This window comes from Lepidochelys kempii, chromosome 10 (assembly GCF_965140285.1).
Source record: "Lepidochelys kempii isolate rLepKem1 chromosome 10, rLepKem1.hap1, whole genome shotgun sequence".
Classification (NCBI taxonomy): domain Eukaryota; kingdom Metazoa; phylum Chordata; order Testudines; family Cheloniidae; genus Lepidochelys; species Lepidochelys kempii.
This window is the reverse complement of record NC_136389.1, coordinates 34,466,834-34,483,194: the sequence shown is the minus strand read 5'-3', so window position 1 is coordinate 34,483,194 and position 16,361 is coordinate 34,466,834. Positions and strand designations below refer to the sequence as shown.

Here is a 16,361-nt window from a genome sequence, read left to right as displayed (position 1 = left end):
CTGCAGGGCTTTGGAGCTGTGCTCTGGCTCCGCTCCAGTTCCAGGCAAAAACCTGTGGCTCCACTGCTCTGGAGCTGCTCCACACTCCAGCTCCGGGCTCTGCTCCAAAGCCCTGGCTTGCTGTGCGCTCCACAATATCTGTGAGTAAGGGGGAGATGTTTATGGCGGGGTGGGAAGTTGAGGCAAATCACCTGGCTGCTGATTACGCACAGCCAGACACCAGGGTGATTAGAAGAGCACAGCAGGGTGCGCTGCACATCAGAGAAGCTTTAAAAACCAGTTTTATAGCTGACCAAGCTATGGTGTGACAGTTCTGTTTGTTTCTCCTTGATGAACCCCGCCCCTTGGTTCACTCTACTTCCCTATAAGCCAACCTCCCTCCCCTTCCCCTGTGATCACCGCTTGCAGAGGCAATAAAGTCATTGTTGTTTCAAATTCATCACACAAATAGGAGGATAACTGCCAAGGTAGCCCAGGAGGGGTGTGGGAGAAGGGAAGGACTAGGCCACACTGCACTTTAAAATTTATTGAATGCCAGTTTTCTGTTGCTTGGGCAGTCCTCTGGGGTGGAGTGGTTGGATGCCCGGAGGGCCTCTCTCCCCCTCCCCGCTGCATTCTTGGGCATCTGGGTGAGGAGCCTATGGAACCTGGAGAGGAGGGCGGTTGGTTACACAGGGGCTGCAGTGATAGTCTGTGCCTTTCCTGCACCTCAACCGTACGCCAGAGCATATCAGTTTGATCCTCCAGTAGTCTCAGCATTGCATCCTGCCTCCTTTCGTCATGCTGCCACCACCTCTCCTGTTGCTCCAGCCATCTATCCTCTCATGCATCCCTCCTATCCTCACGTTCATTTTGTGCTTTCCTGGACTCTGCCATGGTCTGCCTTCATGTATTCTACTGGGCTCTTTCAGTGCAGGTGGACTGCATGAACTCAGAGCATTTCATCACCAGTGCGTTTTTTTCGCCTTCTTATCTGCGCTAGCCTCTGGGACAGAGATGCTAGTCAGTGTTGAAACATTTGCAGCTGCGGGAGGAAAAAAAGGTAGAGTAAAATTGAAAAAGACACATTGGCCATTTAAAAGGAGGGGCTGACGTTTTCAGGTTAACATGCAGCACAAACCCAACAAACCCCTCTGCACACACCCAATTCTCTAAGATGATCGCTTCACCCCTCCCCACACCACTGGCTAACAGCGGGGATGATTTCTTTTCAGCCACAGGCAAACAGCCCAGCAGGAACGGCCACCTCTGATGTCCCCTTAATAAAATTCCCCTATTTCAACCAGGTGACCATGAATGATATCACTCTCCAGAGGATAACACAGAGATAAAGAATGGAGGTTGCTTGAATGCCAGCAAACACCAGGACCACACGTTGCCATGCTCTCTTATGCAATGATTCCAGACTACGTGCTACTGGCCTGGTGTGGTAAAGTGTCTTACCATGGAGAACACAATAAGGCTGCCCTCCCCGGAAACCTTTTGCAAAGGCTTTGGGAGTACCTCTAGGACAGCTTCACTGAGATGTCCCTGAAGGATTTCCACCTCATCCCCAGATACGTTAACAGACTTTTCCTGTAGTTGTACTGACCGCGAATGCATCTCAAGTCTTCAGGGCAAATTAATCATTAGACATGCTTGCTTTTAAACAGTGTATTGTATTTACAAAGGTACACTCACCAGAGGTGCCTTTTCCGCCTTCAAGGTCCTGGAGCCTGGGTTGGGAGGGTATTGGCTCCAGGGTGATAAACAGTTCCTGGCTGTTGGGGAGAACGGCTTCTCCGTTTGCCTGGTGTGCATTATCATCTTCCTCGTCCCCAAAATCCTCATCCCTGTTGCATGAGACTCCCTTGCAGGAGTCCATGTACAGGTGTGGGGTAGTTCTAGGGGCACCCCCTAGAATTGCATGCAGATCATAGAGGCAGTATGTCTGGGGCTCTGACCTCGAGCGGGCGTTTGCCTCTGTGTTTTTTTCGGTAGGCTTGCCTGAGCGCCTTAAGTTTCACGCAGCACTGCTATGGGTCCCTGTGATAGCCTCTGTCCTTCATATGTCCTTGGAGATTTTTTCAAATATTTTGGCATTTCATCTTTTGGAACGGAGTTCTGATAGCACAGATTCATCTCCCCATACAGTGATCAGGTCCAGTACCTCCCGTTCGGTCCATGCTGGAGCTCTTTTGGGACTCCATGATCATCTCTGCTGATGAGCTCTGCGTGGTCACGCCATGGTGACCAAATAGGAAATGAAATTCAAAAGTTGGCAGGGCTTTTCCTGTGTACCTGGCCAGTGCATCTGAGTTGAGAGTGCTGTCCAGAACGGTCACAATGGAGCACTGTGGGATTGCTCCCAGAAGCCAATACCATCGAATTGCATCCACACTACCCCAAATTTGACCCGGCAATGTCGATTTGAGCACTAATCCCCTCGTCAGGGAGGAGTACAGAAATCAATTTTAAGAGCCCATTAAGTCAACAAAAATGGCTTTGTTGTGTGGACAGGTGCAGGGTTAAAAATTGATCTAATGCTGCTAAATTCGACTTAAACTTGTAGTGTAGAGCAGGGCCAAGATGGAAAAATTGCTAGCAACTCTGAAGGTGAAAGGCAATTTTGGTAAAAGTGATCATGAAATGATGAGGATTTCATGATTTTAAGGAAAGGAAGGTGAGAGAGCAGCAGAATAAGGACAGTGGACTTCAAAAAAGCAGCCTTTAATAAACTCAGAGAGCTGGGAGGTAAGGTCCCATGGGAAGAAAATCTAAGGGAAAAACGTGATTAGGAGAGCCAGCAGTTCCTCAAAGGAACAATAGTAAAGCACAACTGCAGACTATTCTGATGCAAAGGAAAGGTAGGAGGAGACAATATGGTTCCATCAGGAGCTCTTTAATTACCTGAATATCAAAAAGGAATCCTACAGAGAGTGGAAATATGGTCAAATTGCTAAGGAGGAGTACAAAAGAATAGCACAAGTATGTATGGACAAAATCAGAAAGGCTAAGGCCCAAAAATGAGTTACAACTGACAAGGGACATAAAAGGCAATAAGAAGAGGTTCTTTAAATACATTAGGAAAAAGAGAAAGACAAAGGAAAGTGTAGGTCCTCTACTTGCAGGGAAGGAGCGCTAATAACTGATGACATCAAGAAAGCTGAAGTGCTTAATGTTTGTTTTGCTTCAGTCTTCCCTAAAAAGGTTAATGATGACCAGATATTCAACCCATAATACTGACAACCACGGGGAAGGAATGCAAGCCAAGATAGCGGAAACACAGGTTTAAGACCATTTAGATCATAGAATATCAGGGTTGGAAGGGACCTCAGGAGGTCATCTAGTCCAACCCCCTGCTCAAAGCAGGACCAATCCCCAACTAAATCATCCCAGCCAGGGCTTTCTCAAGCCTGACCTTAAAAACTTCTAAAGAAGGAGATTCCACCACCTCCCTAGGTAACCCATTCCAGTGCTTCACCACCCTCCTAGTGAAAATTTTTCCTAATATCCAACCTAAACTTCCCCCACTGCAACTTGAGACCATTATTCCTTGTTCTGTCATCTGCTACCACAGAGAACAGTCTAGATCCATCCTCTTTGGAACCCCCTTTCAGGTAGTTGAAAGCAGCTATCAAATCCCCCCTCATTCTTCTCTTCTGCAGACTAAATAATCCCAGTGCCCTCAGCCTCTCCTCATAAATCATGTGCTCCAGCCCCCTAATCATTTTTGTTGTCCTCCACTGGACTCTTTCCAATTTTTCCCCACATCCTTCTTGTGGAATGGGGCCCAAAACTGGACACAGTACTCCAGATGAGGCCTCACCAATGCCAAGTAGAGGGGAATGGTCACGTCCCTCGATCTGCTGGCAATGCTCCTACTTATAAAGCTCAAAATGCTATTAGCCTTCTTGGCAACAAGGGCACGCTGTTGATTCATATCCAGCTTCTAGTCCACCGTAATCCCTAGGTCCTTTTCTGCAGAACTTCTGCCTAGCCTCTCAGTCCCTAGTCTGTAGCAGTGCATGGGAGTCTTCCTTCCTAAGTGCAGGACTCTGCACTTATCCTTGTTGAACCTCATCAGATTTCTTTTGGCCCAATCCTCTAATTTGTCTAGGTCACTCTGTATCCCATCCTTACCCTTCAGGATATCTACCACTCCTCCCAGTTTAGTGTCATCTGCAAACTTACTGAGAAGAGTGCGTCAGTCTTCCCTAAAAAGGTTAATGATGACCAGATATTCAACCCATAATACTGACAACCACGGGGAAGGAATGCAAGCCAAGATAGGGGAAACACAGGTCATTAATAAAGATATTGAACAAAAACAGCCCCAGGACCGACCCTTGGGGCATTCCTCTTGATATCGGCTGCCAACTAGACATGGAGCCATTGATCAGTACGCATTGAGCCCGATGATCTAGCCAGCATTCTATCCACCTTAAAGTCCGTTCATCCAGCCCATACTTCTTTAACTTTCTGGCAAGAATACTGTGGGAGACCGTATCAAAAGCTTTGCTAAAGTCAAGGAATAACACGTCCACTGCTTTCCCCTCATCCACAGAGCCAGTTATCTCATCATAGAAGGCAATTAGATTAGTCAGGTATGACTTGCCCTTGGTGAATCCATGCTGACTGTTCCTGATCACTTTCCTCTCCTCTATGTGCTTCAGAATTGATTCCTTGAGGACCTGCTCCATGATTTTTCCCAGGGATAAATTAGATGTATTCAAGTCAGCTGGGCCTGATGAAATTCATTTTAGGTACTTAAGGAACTAGCTGAAGCAATCTTGAAGCCATTAATAATTATATTTGAGAACTCCTGGAGGACAGGTAAGGCCCCAGAAGATCAGAGAAGGACAAACATAGTACCTGTCTTTAAAAAGGGAAACCAAGTAAAACCCAGGGAATTATAGACCAGCCAGTCTAACTTCAAAACCTGGAGCAAATTATTAAACAATTTATGTGTAAGCACCTGGAAGATGTAAGGAATAGTTAGCATAAACAAATCATGCCAAACCCATTTAATTTCCTTCTTTGATAAGGATTACTGACGTAGTGAATGGGGGGAAGCAGTAGATGGGATATACCTTGATTTTAGTAAGGCTTTTTACACAGTTCTGCATGGCACACGGTCTAGATGAATTTACTATAAGGTGGGCGCACAACTGGTTAAAAGACCATATTCAAAGAGTAGCTATCAATGGCTTGCTGTCAAATTGGGAGGATGTATCTAGTGGGGTCCTGTAGCGAACTGACGACTCACCGGCGTGGCGCCTCCTGCTGGTCATCTGGGAATTAGATCTTTTCCAGCTTGCAGAGCACCCTCTGCAGGCCAGTGTCTCACCTGCCGCTGGCCCCATGTCCTGCCCAGACCCCAGTGCCCTTTACCCTGGGGTTCTGCCCCAGCAGTACCCCCACACTTTGGGTCTCCCTTCCCAGGGGAACCCCCAACCCTCTAAACCCACCTTGCCTCAGTGGCCACTGCCAGTCATCATCTAGCCCCCGCTCACTCGGGCAGACTGCAATCTGTAAACCACTCATCATTGGCAAGGGAGTAGGACCTGCTGCCTTTGCCTAACCCCAGGCTACATCTCTGCAGCCCCAGTACCTCTTTAGGCCTGGCACAAGGCCTGCAGCCTGAGGAGTTACCAGGCTGGAGCTCCCCAGCCCTATTCCCCTGCCCTGCTCTGCTCTGCTCTGCTCTGCTCTGCTCTAGTACCTTGCTCTCAGGCACCTAGCCCTTCCCACTCCAGGGCTAGAGTAAGACTTCTACAGCTCCTAGCCCTCAGCCCTCTAATAGGGCCAGCTGTGGCCTGATTGGGGCATGGCCCCAGCTGTGGCTGCTTCCCCCAATCATCCTAGCTTTTCCCACCAGCAGCCCTCTCCAGGGCTGCTTTTACTATTGGCTCCCCCAGGCAGCTCTCTCCCAGGGCTGTTTTAACCCCTTCAGGGCTGGAGCAGGGTGACCACCCCGCTACTGGTCCTGTGGGGGTCAGTCCTGTGTCTGGTATTATTCAATATTTTCATTAATGATTTGGATAATAGAATGGAAAGTATGCTTATAAAATTTGCAGATGATACCAAACTAAGACAGGTTGCAAGCACTTTGGAGGCCAGGATTAGAATTCAAAATGACCTTGACTGGTCTGAAATCAACAAGATGAAATTCATTAAAGACAAGTGCAAAGTTCTACACGTAGGAAGCAAAAATCAACTGCACAACTACAAAATGGGGAATAACTGTCTAGGCGGTAGTATTGCTGAAAAAGATATGGGGGTTTTAGTGGACCACAAACTGAATATCCATTTTCAATGTGATGCAGCTGCAAAAAACGCTAATATGATTCTGGGGTGTTATGTGAGACACAGGAGATAATTGTCCCGCTATATTCGGCACTAGTGAGGCCCTAGCTGGTGTTCTGCATCCAGTTCTGTGCGCGACAATTTAAGAAGAGTGTGGACAACTTGGAAAGAGTCCCAGAGACAAGCAACAAAAGTGATAAAAGTTTTAGAAAATCTGACCTATGAGGAAAGGTTGAAAAAACTGGGCATATTTAGTCTTGAGGGGAAAAAAGACTGAGGAGGGACCTGATAACACTTTTCAGATATGCTAGGGGCTGTTATAAAGACGGTAGTGATCAGTTCTCCATGTCCACTGAAGGTAGGACAAGAAGTAATGGTTTTAATATGCAGCAAGGGAGACTTAAGTTAAATATTGGGAAACACTTTCTAACTCTAAGGACAGTTAAGCTCTGGAATAGGCTTCCAAGGGAGGTCGTGGAGTCCTCATCTTTGGAAGCTTTTAAAAACAAGCTGAACAAACACCTGTCAGGGATAGTCTAGGTTTACTTGCTCCTGCCTCGGTGCAGGGGGCTGACTTGTTGACTTCTCAAGGTCCCTTCCAGCCCTACAGTGCTACGATTGTATGAACTGATCCCCTGAAGCCTGATTAATGATTACCCAGAAACACGATCACATAACAAATGTCATGTTTGAGGTGTTCTAGTTATTCACTCATGGATTCCCATTAAGGACTTGGAGACCCATTGCAAATTATTTAACTTTGAAATGAGCGAGGTGCTGAGCACCCTCACACAGTGAATGTTAAGGGTATTAGTGCTGACGTCGTGGGTGCTCTGGGGCTCAAGCATCCACGGAAAAAAATAGTGGATGCTCAGCACCCACCAGCCGCAGCTGTTTGGCAGCACCGCCAATCAGCTGTTCGGCAGCTCTGCAGATCAGCTGTTCGGCAGCTGGGGGAGGCACTTGGGGGAAGGTGGAGAGCAGCGAGCGGTGGATGGGCAGGGGCCTCAGGGAAGGGTTTGGGGTGAGGGCAGAGCCTCAGGGAAGGGGGCAGAGTGGGATGGGAAGAGGTGGAGTGACAGTGGGGCCTTGGGAAGGGGTGGAGTGGTGGCAGGGCCTCTTGGTGGAGCGGGGGTGGAGCACCCCCAGGGAAAAATAAAAGTCAGCACCTAGGGTTAAGGGCACCCAACACCTTACAGCAGATATTCAACCCATCACAAGACCAGACAGCGTGTGAACAAACACTGTACAAACAAATGAAAAGAAATAATTGCCATATATTTTGTTCATTTATTTTGATAGCTTCAAATTAATTGGAATAATTTGGTGATACTTTTATAGATGCACAGATATTAAAGCCAGAAGTGACTCATATTTACGACCACCTAGTCTGACCTCCTGCGTAATGCAGGCTAGAGAATTTTACCCAGTAAGTTCTCCATGAGCTTGAGCAGAACTTTGTGAATGCTCTAGAAAGGCTTTGTGTGATGAGAATCCTCCACTTCCCTTAGGAAGTTCTTTCAGTGGTTAATTACCTTCACTGTTAAAAATGTATGCTTTTTCCTAGTTTGAACTTGGTACTTAGAAAGTACAGTAATAGGCAATATAGAACTACCTAGGGGAGCTAGACTGGTGGATACTTTATTATCATACTTCACAATATACCAATCTGTGTTTTGTGGTATAGTTTGTAAAAATAATGGCATCTTGTGGCCTGAATTTTTTCAGTGGCTGCACACATTAATTCCCATTAAAGTCAATAGAAGCTACAAGCGCTCAGGCCCTCTGGAAAATCAGCCCTCAATACTGGTGATGAAATCTTTCAGGGAAGTGGGAAGAGAGATTGAAATGTTCTGTGTGACTTATAAGATATGTGGCTTATTGAGGTTCTACTGTATATATCTGAGCATTTCAATGCTTCTAGGTATCAGTCGTGTAAGGTATCAGTATGTAAGTTGACACATGTGGCTCCATTGAGTTTAATGAGAGTACACATGTGTGAGTCTTGCAGGATTGGGGCATCACAGCTGGAAGTTGGACTGCTAACTCTCTTGGGTCCCTTTAAAAATCCCAACTTACTTTTTTTTTTAAAGAAAAATATGGTCTTGTCTTTCTTGTTTGATTTAAAGTTTCAGTGAGTTGAATTAGATTTTATTTTTTATATCAAATACTTATAAACTGCCAGTTTGGTTTTTGCCATAGTGTGTTTTTACCAAAATCAGTGTAGAAAACAGCATCTTTGGGAATCCAATAATAATTGTTATGGATCCAATCCATGCATTCTCAAAGCTCTGACTTTATCATGGAATTAAACATGTTAATGCTAAATAACATATTTGATCCTAAAGTTTATCACTAAACCCAGTGCCTTTAATTTAAATCAGTCTAAGTGTTCTCGCTCCAAGTCTTCTTGACTCTGGTCAGTGCTACTAGCCTTCAGGAGCACCAAATTAACATACAGCATTTTAAAAAATTGAAAGATAAAAGTTGCCTCTTAAAAAACCAAACCAGAAGCAAACAGCTGGCATTTAATAGCAGCTGTATGAACCATTATAGATGAGGCATTTGTACCCTCTATTGTATGTAGAGCACCAGATCCTGAGACCTTTACTTAGTTTATGCTGAGCCCTTACTAAGGTGTTTGCATAAACAAGGACTGAATAAAATCTGACTCTAATGAATATTGAATAAATGGAAATGGTATTTGGTTCAAACTCAGTAATAGACGGGGCAGAAATGATTGCCTCACATGGCTGTTACAGCAAATATAAATTCTAAATAATATTGTTAGTCAATTCCATAACCTCACCTAACAATGTCTCAAGTGCCTCTCTTCCTTTATATTTTCTCAATAACTTGGTAATGATCCATACGACTATGAAAAAAACAGGCTAGCGTTTATACATTTACCTGTAATTAGAAGTTGTAAGGGAATGTCAGTGTACCACTAATCATAATTAAAGGAGGACATATCCATTTTCTAGAATGACATTTTGGTAATTAAATCTACCCTTATCTTCTCCAAAATGATTCCGTTTGTGTTTGTTTCTAAATTGCACAATGCACAGGCTAACCCCTTATTCTGAGTGCTCTGGGCTTTATGCTGGTACTATTGACTGAGAAGGTTAGCATACGTATTCTCTTCTGCCTGCAGGTAATGTTTGTTGGCAAAATGGCAGTTTTAAAATATAGGGTCAGATCATCAGCTGGTGTAAATGGTATAGCTCCATTTAAGTCAACAGAACTACATCAGTTTACACCAGCTAAGGATGTGGCCCATAAATAGCAATGAACAAAGAAACAAGTAGCCTCCCCTGGAACTAGAAGGCAGGCTTCAAACAAGCAACCTGCCAGTACTGAGTGAGGAGAGGCATTTAGTAGGTGAGAGAGGTGTGGGGTCCATTGCAGGTGAACAGGAGGGTGATATGTACTGGCCACAAGAAAGAGGAAAGAAGAAGAGCTGATGTCATGGGAAGGGACCTAAAGGAAACGGAGCCTTCTTCTAACCTCCCACCCACCAATCTTAACCCATGCTGGGCCACCATCAGAACAGGCTATGCTGAAGTGAAAAGTGGCTGAGTCAGCCATGTCAGGGATACAACAAAGTGGAGTTTCTAATTATGCAGCTTTCAACAGGTATTTGAATTATTATGCAGGTTAAACAAAGTCTCAGGTGTAAGCCAGAATGTGGCTTAGCGCCTGTTTGAAATTGAATTTCTGCTTAACTCTAGCTGACCAAAGGGAATCCCTGGAGCATAAAAGATGTGATCAGTGCAGCTGACCAGCCTATGTCCAGGGGGAGGGATAGCTCAGTGGTTTGAGCATTGGCTTGCTAAACCCAGGGTTGTGAGTTCAATCCTTGAGGGGGCCATTTTGGGATCTGGGGCAAAAATTGGGGATTGGTCCTGCTTTGAGCAGGGGGTTGGACTACATGATCTCCTGAGGTCCCTTCCAACCCTGATATTCTATGACCCACTTCCTAGTGAAATATCATGAAAGGAAGCAAGCCTGTTGGGGGCTGGGATCAGGGATTGGACAGAAGGAGTGGGATACTGATGATCTACTTGGGATGCTAGAGAGCCTGTTGGGGAGAGGGAATAGGGGACTGAGCGAAGAACTGATTGGACTGGGAAATAGAGTGACAGAAATCTCTAAGTCTTTGGTATCTGAACTGTGGGGAACTGCCCTATTCCTCCAAACATATTGGGGTTCACCCAGCACTATTTTCAATAACCTGAGGATATTACAGTGTGTTGTTCTGATCCATTATTAAATGCCCTTGATATCGCTCATGTCAGACTGAGGAAGTAGGAGACTTAAGTTCATGCTTTGCAAAACCTTTTACAAGATTTTTATTTGATACTCAGCTGCCAAAATAGTACCCTCTGACTGTACACCGATAAGATTCATACCCAAAGAGTATATTTAGAATAGTGCCTTAGTAATACTATCTTGTCTCAAGGCTTTTATATGGTACTTCCTGTTCATCTCAATTTCTTTGATAACCATTCTTGGTAATAGTGCCTTCTTTTTGGGGAGCTAGGAGGTTGGCTATTCCCTACCAATGCAGCAGGGAGAGGTCTGGTTCCATAAACCTAGGACTTCTGATTTTTGAGGATTATTAATTTCATTTTGGGGGGTTTATTTTGAGCAATTTTTGAGTTTTATGTAGATGTCCAAAATCCAGAGGGCTTTCTCTTTGTGTACAGCATAATGAGTAATACATAATATACATTACTCATTGCTTTGGTATATACTGTAATGAATAAACTTTTGGTAATGGTTCCTAGTTCACTTTAACATAGTACTGTTTTGGTTTTTTTTAGTGTAGCACTATGTTAAAGCATGCTAATGCACGCCACCAGGGACCATAGACTATCAGGTTTGGAAGGGACCTCAGGAGGTCATCTAGTCCAACCCCCTGCTCAAAGCAGGACCAATCCCCAATTTTTCCCCCAATCCCTAAATGGGCCCCTCAAGGATTGAACTCACAACCCTAGGTTTAGCAGCCCAATGCTCAAACCACTGAGCTATCCCTCCCCACAATTAAATTTAATTGCGCCAATTAAAGTGCAACACAGTAGCGTGTTTTAGAAATCACATCCCCATAATCTACATGACTGCTCCATGTAGACAAACCCTTAGATTAGAATTACCATACATTTGGGTTTTCCCGGACATTGCCTCCTCCGCCCTCTGTCTGGGTGGATTTTTCAAATAAGAGGCAACGTCAGGGTTTTTTTGTGGAGCAGACATTGCAGCTCAGAAAGAGTCCCGATTGGTCCTTCCTCTGCATCCACATCTAATTGGTTCCTCACAGCTGCAGGATCCTGCCCACCCAAGCCCTGGCTCCCAGCCCTGGGGAGGGGGAGAGCCCCGCAGGGAGGTGCTGACAGACAGCTGTTGCTGCATCCCAGGTCTCCACCAGCTGCCCTGCCACCATGACAGGGTGCGACACTGCTCCCCCACCTCAAGAGTGAGTCCCCAGGTACTCCTCCCAGTATAGTCACACCCCTTCAGCACCTCCCAAGTATTCCCCAGTACACATACGTGCCTCCAGCACCTGCCAAATTCCCCTTCCAGCACCCCCCAAATATCTCTCAGTACACACAACTCCCCCCCAGCACTCCCCAACTGTACTCCCCTCCAACTCCCCTCTCCTTCCTCCCCCACCAAGAGTATCATCTTTTTTGAGAACCTGAAACATGTTAACCCTACTTAGATGCAAGTGACCTTTTCTGGTGTTTATTGGATAAACACCTATTTCTTTTCTTTTTTGTAATGTGGGTATTTTATGAATGTTCCTCAGTTAAAACAAGAAATCAGAAGCCCTCCATACACCCTGATCCATACAGTGTCCTGCTTTTGTTTTGGTTGGTTGCCAGAAACTCAAGATTGTGCCATCATAGAGTCCTGGCCAGAGTAGGTTTCCTTAGGTATGTCTGCACTGCAGTTAGACACCCACAGCTGGCCAATGCCAGCTGACTCAGTTCCCAGGACTCGGGCTAAAGGGCTGTGTAATTGTGGAGCAGATGTTTGGGCTCAGGCTGCACCCTGAGCTCTGGGACGCTCCCACCACAGAGTTTCCAGCCTGATCCTGAATGTCTACACCACAGTTAAACTGCCCCTTAGCCCAAGCCTTGCAAGCCACGGGCTTTTAATTGCAGTTTAGACATATCCCCTGAGGCCCACAAGAACCAGGAATCCCTGAACAGAAGCAGAGAGCACTAGCATGCCCTTGCACCCAGCCATTGTGTTGAACTGCTGTGGCATTGTGTATGATTACATTAATTCAGTGCTGTTGCTGTTTTTATTTTAACCAGGTAATGATGATTCAGACATAGAGATCCAAGAGGACGAGGGATCTGATAGTGAAGTGGAAGACAGGCAGCTAATAAAGCAGCGCACGGCCATGGAGATCCTGATGCAAGGTATCCTCACTTCCCCTTAATTCCCCCTCTTCCTCCTCACTGCTCAGCGCAGGGTTTGGACACTTTTTTTTGTGGGACACTTTGGGTATAAGATCCTGTTAGGGTTCATGAGCTTGCACCCTCCTCAGTTCCCTTTTGCTGACAGGGGTACTGTAGTGCTTCAGAGAAAAGGAGTCTTTTCAAGGGAGCCAAGGCAAGGGAAATTTTACTGGAAAGATCAGTGTGTTTTTACCTTGTCTGGATTCAGAAATAGCTTTGGAAATAGCCGTAGGCCTGTGGTCCCAATGCCTTCTTTTCCTTTCGCGGTAGATGTAGAGTGAATTCACATATTCTCTACACCAGCAGTTCTCAAACTATGGGTCAGGACCCCAAAGTGGGTTGGGACCCCATTTTAATGGGGTAACCAAGGCTGGCTTAGACTTGCTGGGACCTGGGGCCAAAGCCCCAGGGCTTCAGCCCTGGAGAGCAGGGCTTAGGTTACAGGCCCCCTGCTTGGGGCTGAAGCCCTTGGGCTTGGGCTTTGGCCCCCGTCCTGGGGAGGTGGGGGGTGCTTGGGCGGGCTCAGGCTTCGATCCCCCCTCCTGGGGCCGTGTAGTAAGTTTTGTTGGCAGAAGTGGGTCGCGGCACAATGAAGTTTGAGAACCCCTGCCCTACACTAACCTCCTGAGGTGCTTCTTCAAAACTTGGCCTTTCGTTGTATTCACAATGCCACCCAAACTGCCCTAGTAATGTGCCCAAGAAACTTGCACTGTTTCCCTTATGGAAGGACAGGTTAGCTCACATGATTGTAATAACATATGAGTTGGAGATTTTAACCTCTAAGATACTAGTTCCAGCACAGCCCTGACCAGCAGTGACTCAGAGTAGTTACCATCTGAGAGCTGCTTTAATGGCTTGTGTGAAGTGACCTGGAGCTCTTGGTTCAGTTCCTACTGTACAGTTGTATACATTAAAAATAAGAAGTACCTAATTGTCACCTTGGGGCAGTTTCAGCAGAGGCCAAGTATTTAAAAGAGACAGAGACAATGAAAGGTTTCAGAGTAACAGCCGTGTTAGTCTGTATTCGCAAAAAGAAAGGGAGTCATCGTGGCACCTTAGAGACTAACCTATTTATTTGAGCATAAGCTTTCGTGAGCTACAGCTGTAGCTCATGAAAGCTTATGCTCAAATAAATTGGTTAGTCTCTAAGGTGCCACAAGTACTCCTTTTCTTTTAGAGACAATGAATTATCTCTTCACGGGCAGCAATGGACCTCTGGGCCAGGGGCGAAGGAGCAGTGTGAGGAAGTTCATAGAGCTGCTGCTCCTACTGGAACCTGTTCTTTGGAAAAACTGTCAAGTCTACGCCTAATTCTGTTCTCATCTACTGCCGCATCATTCTGTTAATTTTCCTAGAGTTATTTTGGATTTAGGCTGGTGTATGTGGGAGCAGAGCCAGACCCTGGATCTCAGCCAGGCACATTTCAAACATTTTTATCCCAAACTGTTTGCCATGATTTTCATAATAAAAGTACTCTCTCTCGAAAACCACCAGAAGCACAAATATTCACAAATAATTTTTACATCAGAATTTATTAGAAAAAACCCAGCATGCATCTTCATGGTTTTGGTGCTTTGGGAATAGTTAGCCCTAAACTGTGTATGAGCTCACTCTTGGTCACTGCTCCAGTATACAGCTAAATACTACACTTACTTCCATCTATGCCGATTGCCTTTGCCGATTTTCAGTTGCTAACATTGAGACAAAACAAAGCACAAGCTAGCTGGCTATAGTCAAATGGCGGGTCCTTCACAACAGCTTCGGAAGGAAGAAACAGCATCTAAAAGCAGTGGATTTTGCTGTGAGTGAGGTTTTTGTAGGAAAAGCTTTGCTGCTGCAAATAACTATGGCTGCAGACTCGTTATTAACGAAAGTATTATTTGTTATGCTTCATGTAGGCAATTCCCAATCTCCTGGTACATCTTCACTGCCAGAGTGCCTAGATCAGGGGTTCTCAAACTGGGGGTTGTGAGGTTATTACATGGGGGATCTCAAGCTGTCAGCCTCAACCCCCAAGGCCCGCTTCGCCTCCAGCATTTATAATAGTGTTAAATATTTTAAAATGCGCTTTTAATTTATGGGGGGGTTGCACTCATAGGCTTGCTGTGTGAAAGGGGTCACCAGTACAAAAGTTTGAGAGCCACTGGCCTAGATCGCTTGCCACAGTTTCATAGTTACTGTGCCTCCATACTTAATAGACTTCTTCTGGCACATAATCCACCTCTGAACTTTTCCATAATTTATCTGATCTCTCTGTTTGCTGAATCAAGAGTGGCCATCCCTCTGAGCCTGCACCCTCTCCTTACCTTCCTTTCTTACATTTCTTTCTTCACTGCCCTGTCCTCTACTTGTCTGCACAGGAACATTGCACTATCTCTTGCTATGTCACATGGCACCAGGAGGCAAATTATCAGCAACTAAGGACACTGCTTGTAATTGACCTAAAACATCAAGGGACATACTCAAATCTCACAACGAGAAGGATCTTACTTCATGAGTATAGCATTTTTGTTTTCTCTGTTGTTTACCCCCTGACAGACTAAATAGGAAAGTGACAAGTGTAAAGCCTGTTCATATCTAAACAGATGATTAGATGGCACAGTGATTACATGTAGTGCACTGATCTGTCACTTCATTTCTGGAGACTAAGGTTCCAACCTGAATTTTCAGTCATAAGTGAGATAAGTTCAGAGTCTAGTCAGAACCGGCTCTAGGTTTTTTGCCACCCCAAGCAAAAAAAAATTTTGGCCACCCCCCCTCCCCCGCCCTTTTTTTTTTGGCTTTTACACGTTTGCACTTTGAAATGGTTTGGGGGTTTTTTTTGACTGTTTAAAATTTTTAAAAAAATGAAAACAGAGAATTTGTAGTTAGTGAAATAAAACAATTTCCTACTAGTGTACTCATTTAATTTTAACAAAATCACAATTACAAACAATTCAGGTTCAACTATACACTAATGAAAAACGTTAGTCTCTTCCGGTGCACCCAGTTTCTCATAAATTAAAAGAATTTATATGAACTGAATTTTTCTGGTTTTTATACTTGTGTAGTTTTTTAATAATTCCGTGAAATCTAAATTTTTTGCAGTGGTACTTTCAATTGAAATTAATGCGAGTCTTGACAAACGATTTTGAGACATGGCAGACCTCAAATAATTTTTAAGTAATTTCAGTTTTGAGAAACTGCGCTCACCAGAAGCCACTGATACTGATAATGTTAAAAGACTGCGTAATGCTATAGCAGTCCTTTGGAATGAGGTGCTCGGGTCTGTACATCCCGCCCGTAGGCCCCCAGCAGATCTCAGACCCGGCCCCACCCCCGCAGAGGGGACAGTAACCGATAGAGTGGCTGGGGAGCGGGTCAGCCGCGGGGAAGGGGGGCGGATCAGGAGTGCCCAGCCAGCACCGAGCTGCCCGGGGCAGCGGATCCCTTACCGGCCACGGGTCCTGCCCCTATCCCAGGCTCCCGTCCACTCGGCTCCGGCTCCGCTGCTTGTGACACGTGTGGCAGGGGTGGGGAGAGGGGGAGAAGCTGCATCACTCTGCTCCCCCAGCAGCGGTGGGCCAGGGCAGGGACCACCCCTGGGCCAGGACCCCCACGCTG

The 16,361-nt window shown here is 45.6% G+C and overlaps 1 protein-coding gene across 4 annotated transcripts in view; it reads left to right on the top strand.

Moving 5' to 3' along the window:
• CLUAP1 (clusterin associated protein 1) overlaps nt 1-16,361 on the top strand; it is a 165,765-nt gene that overhangs the window by 123,805 nt on the left and 25,599 nt on the right. For all 4 annotated transcript variants that reach the window (XR_012161187.2, XM_073362813.2, XM_073362811.2 and 1 more), the window contains exon 10: nt 12,612-12,719. Coding sequence is in view for 3 of the 4 variants with exons in the window: in XM_073362813.2 (XP_073218914.1) it covers nt 12,612-12,719 (108 nt within the window). In the remaining variant the exon portion in view is untranslated. The remainder of the gene's footprint in view (nt 1-12,611; nt 12,720-16,361) is intronic.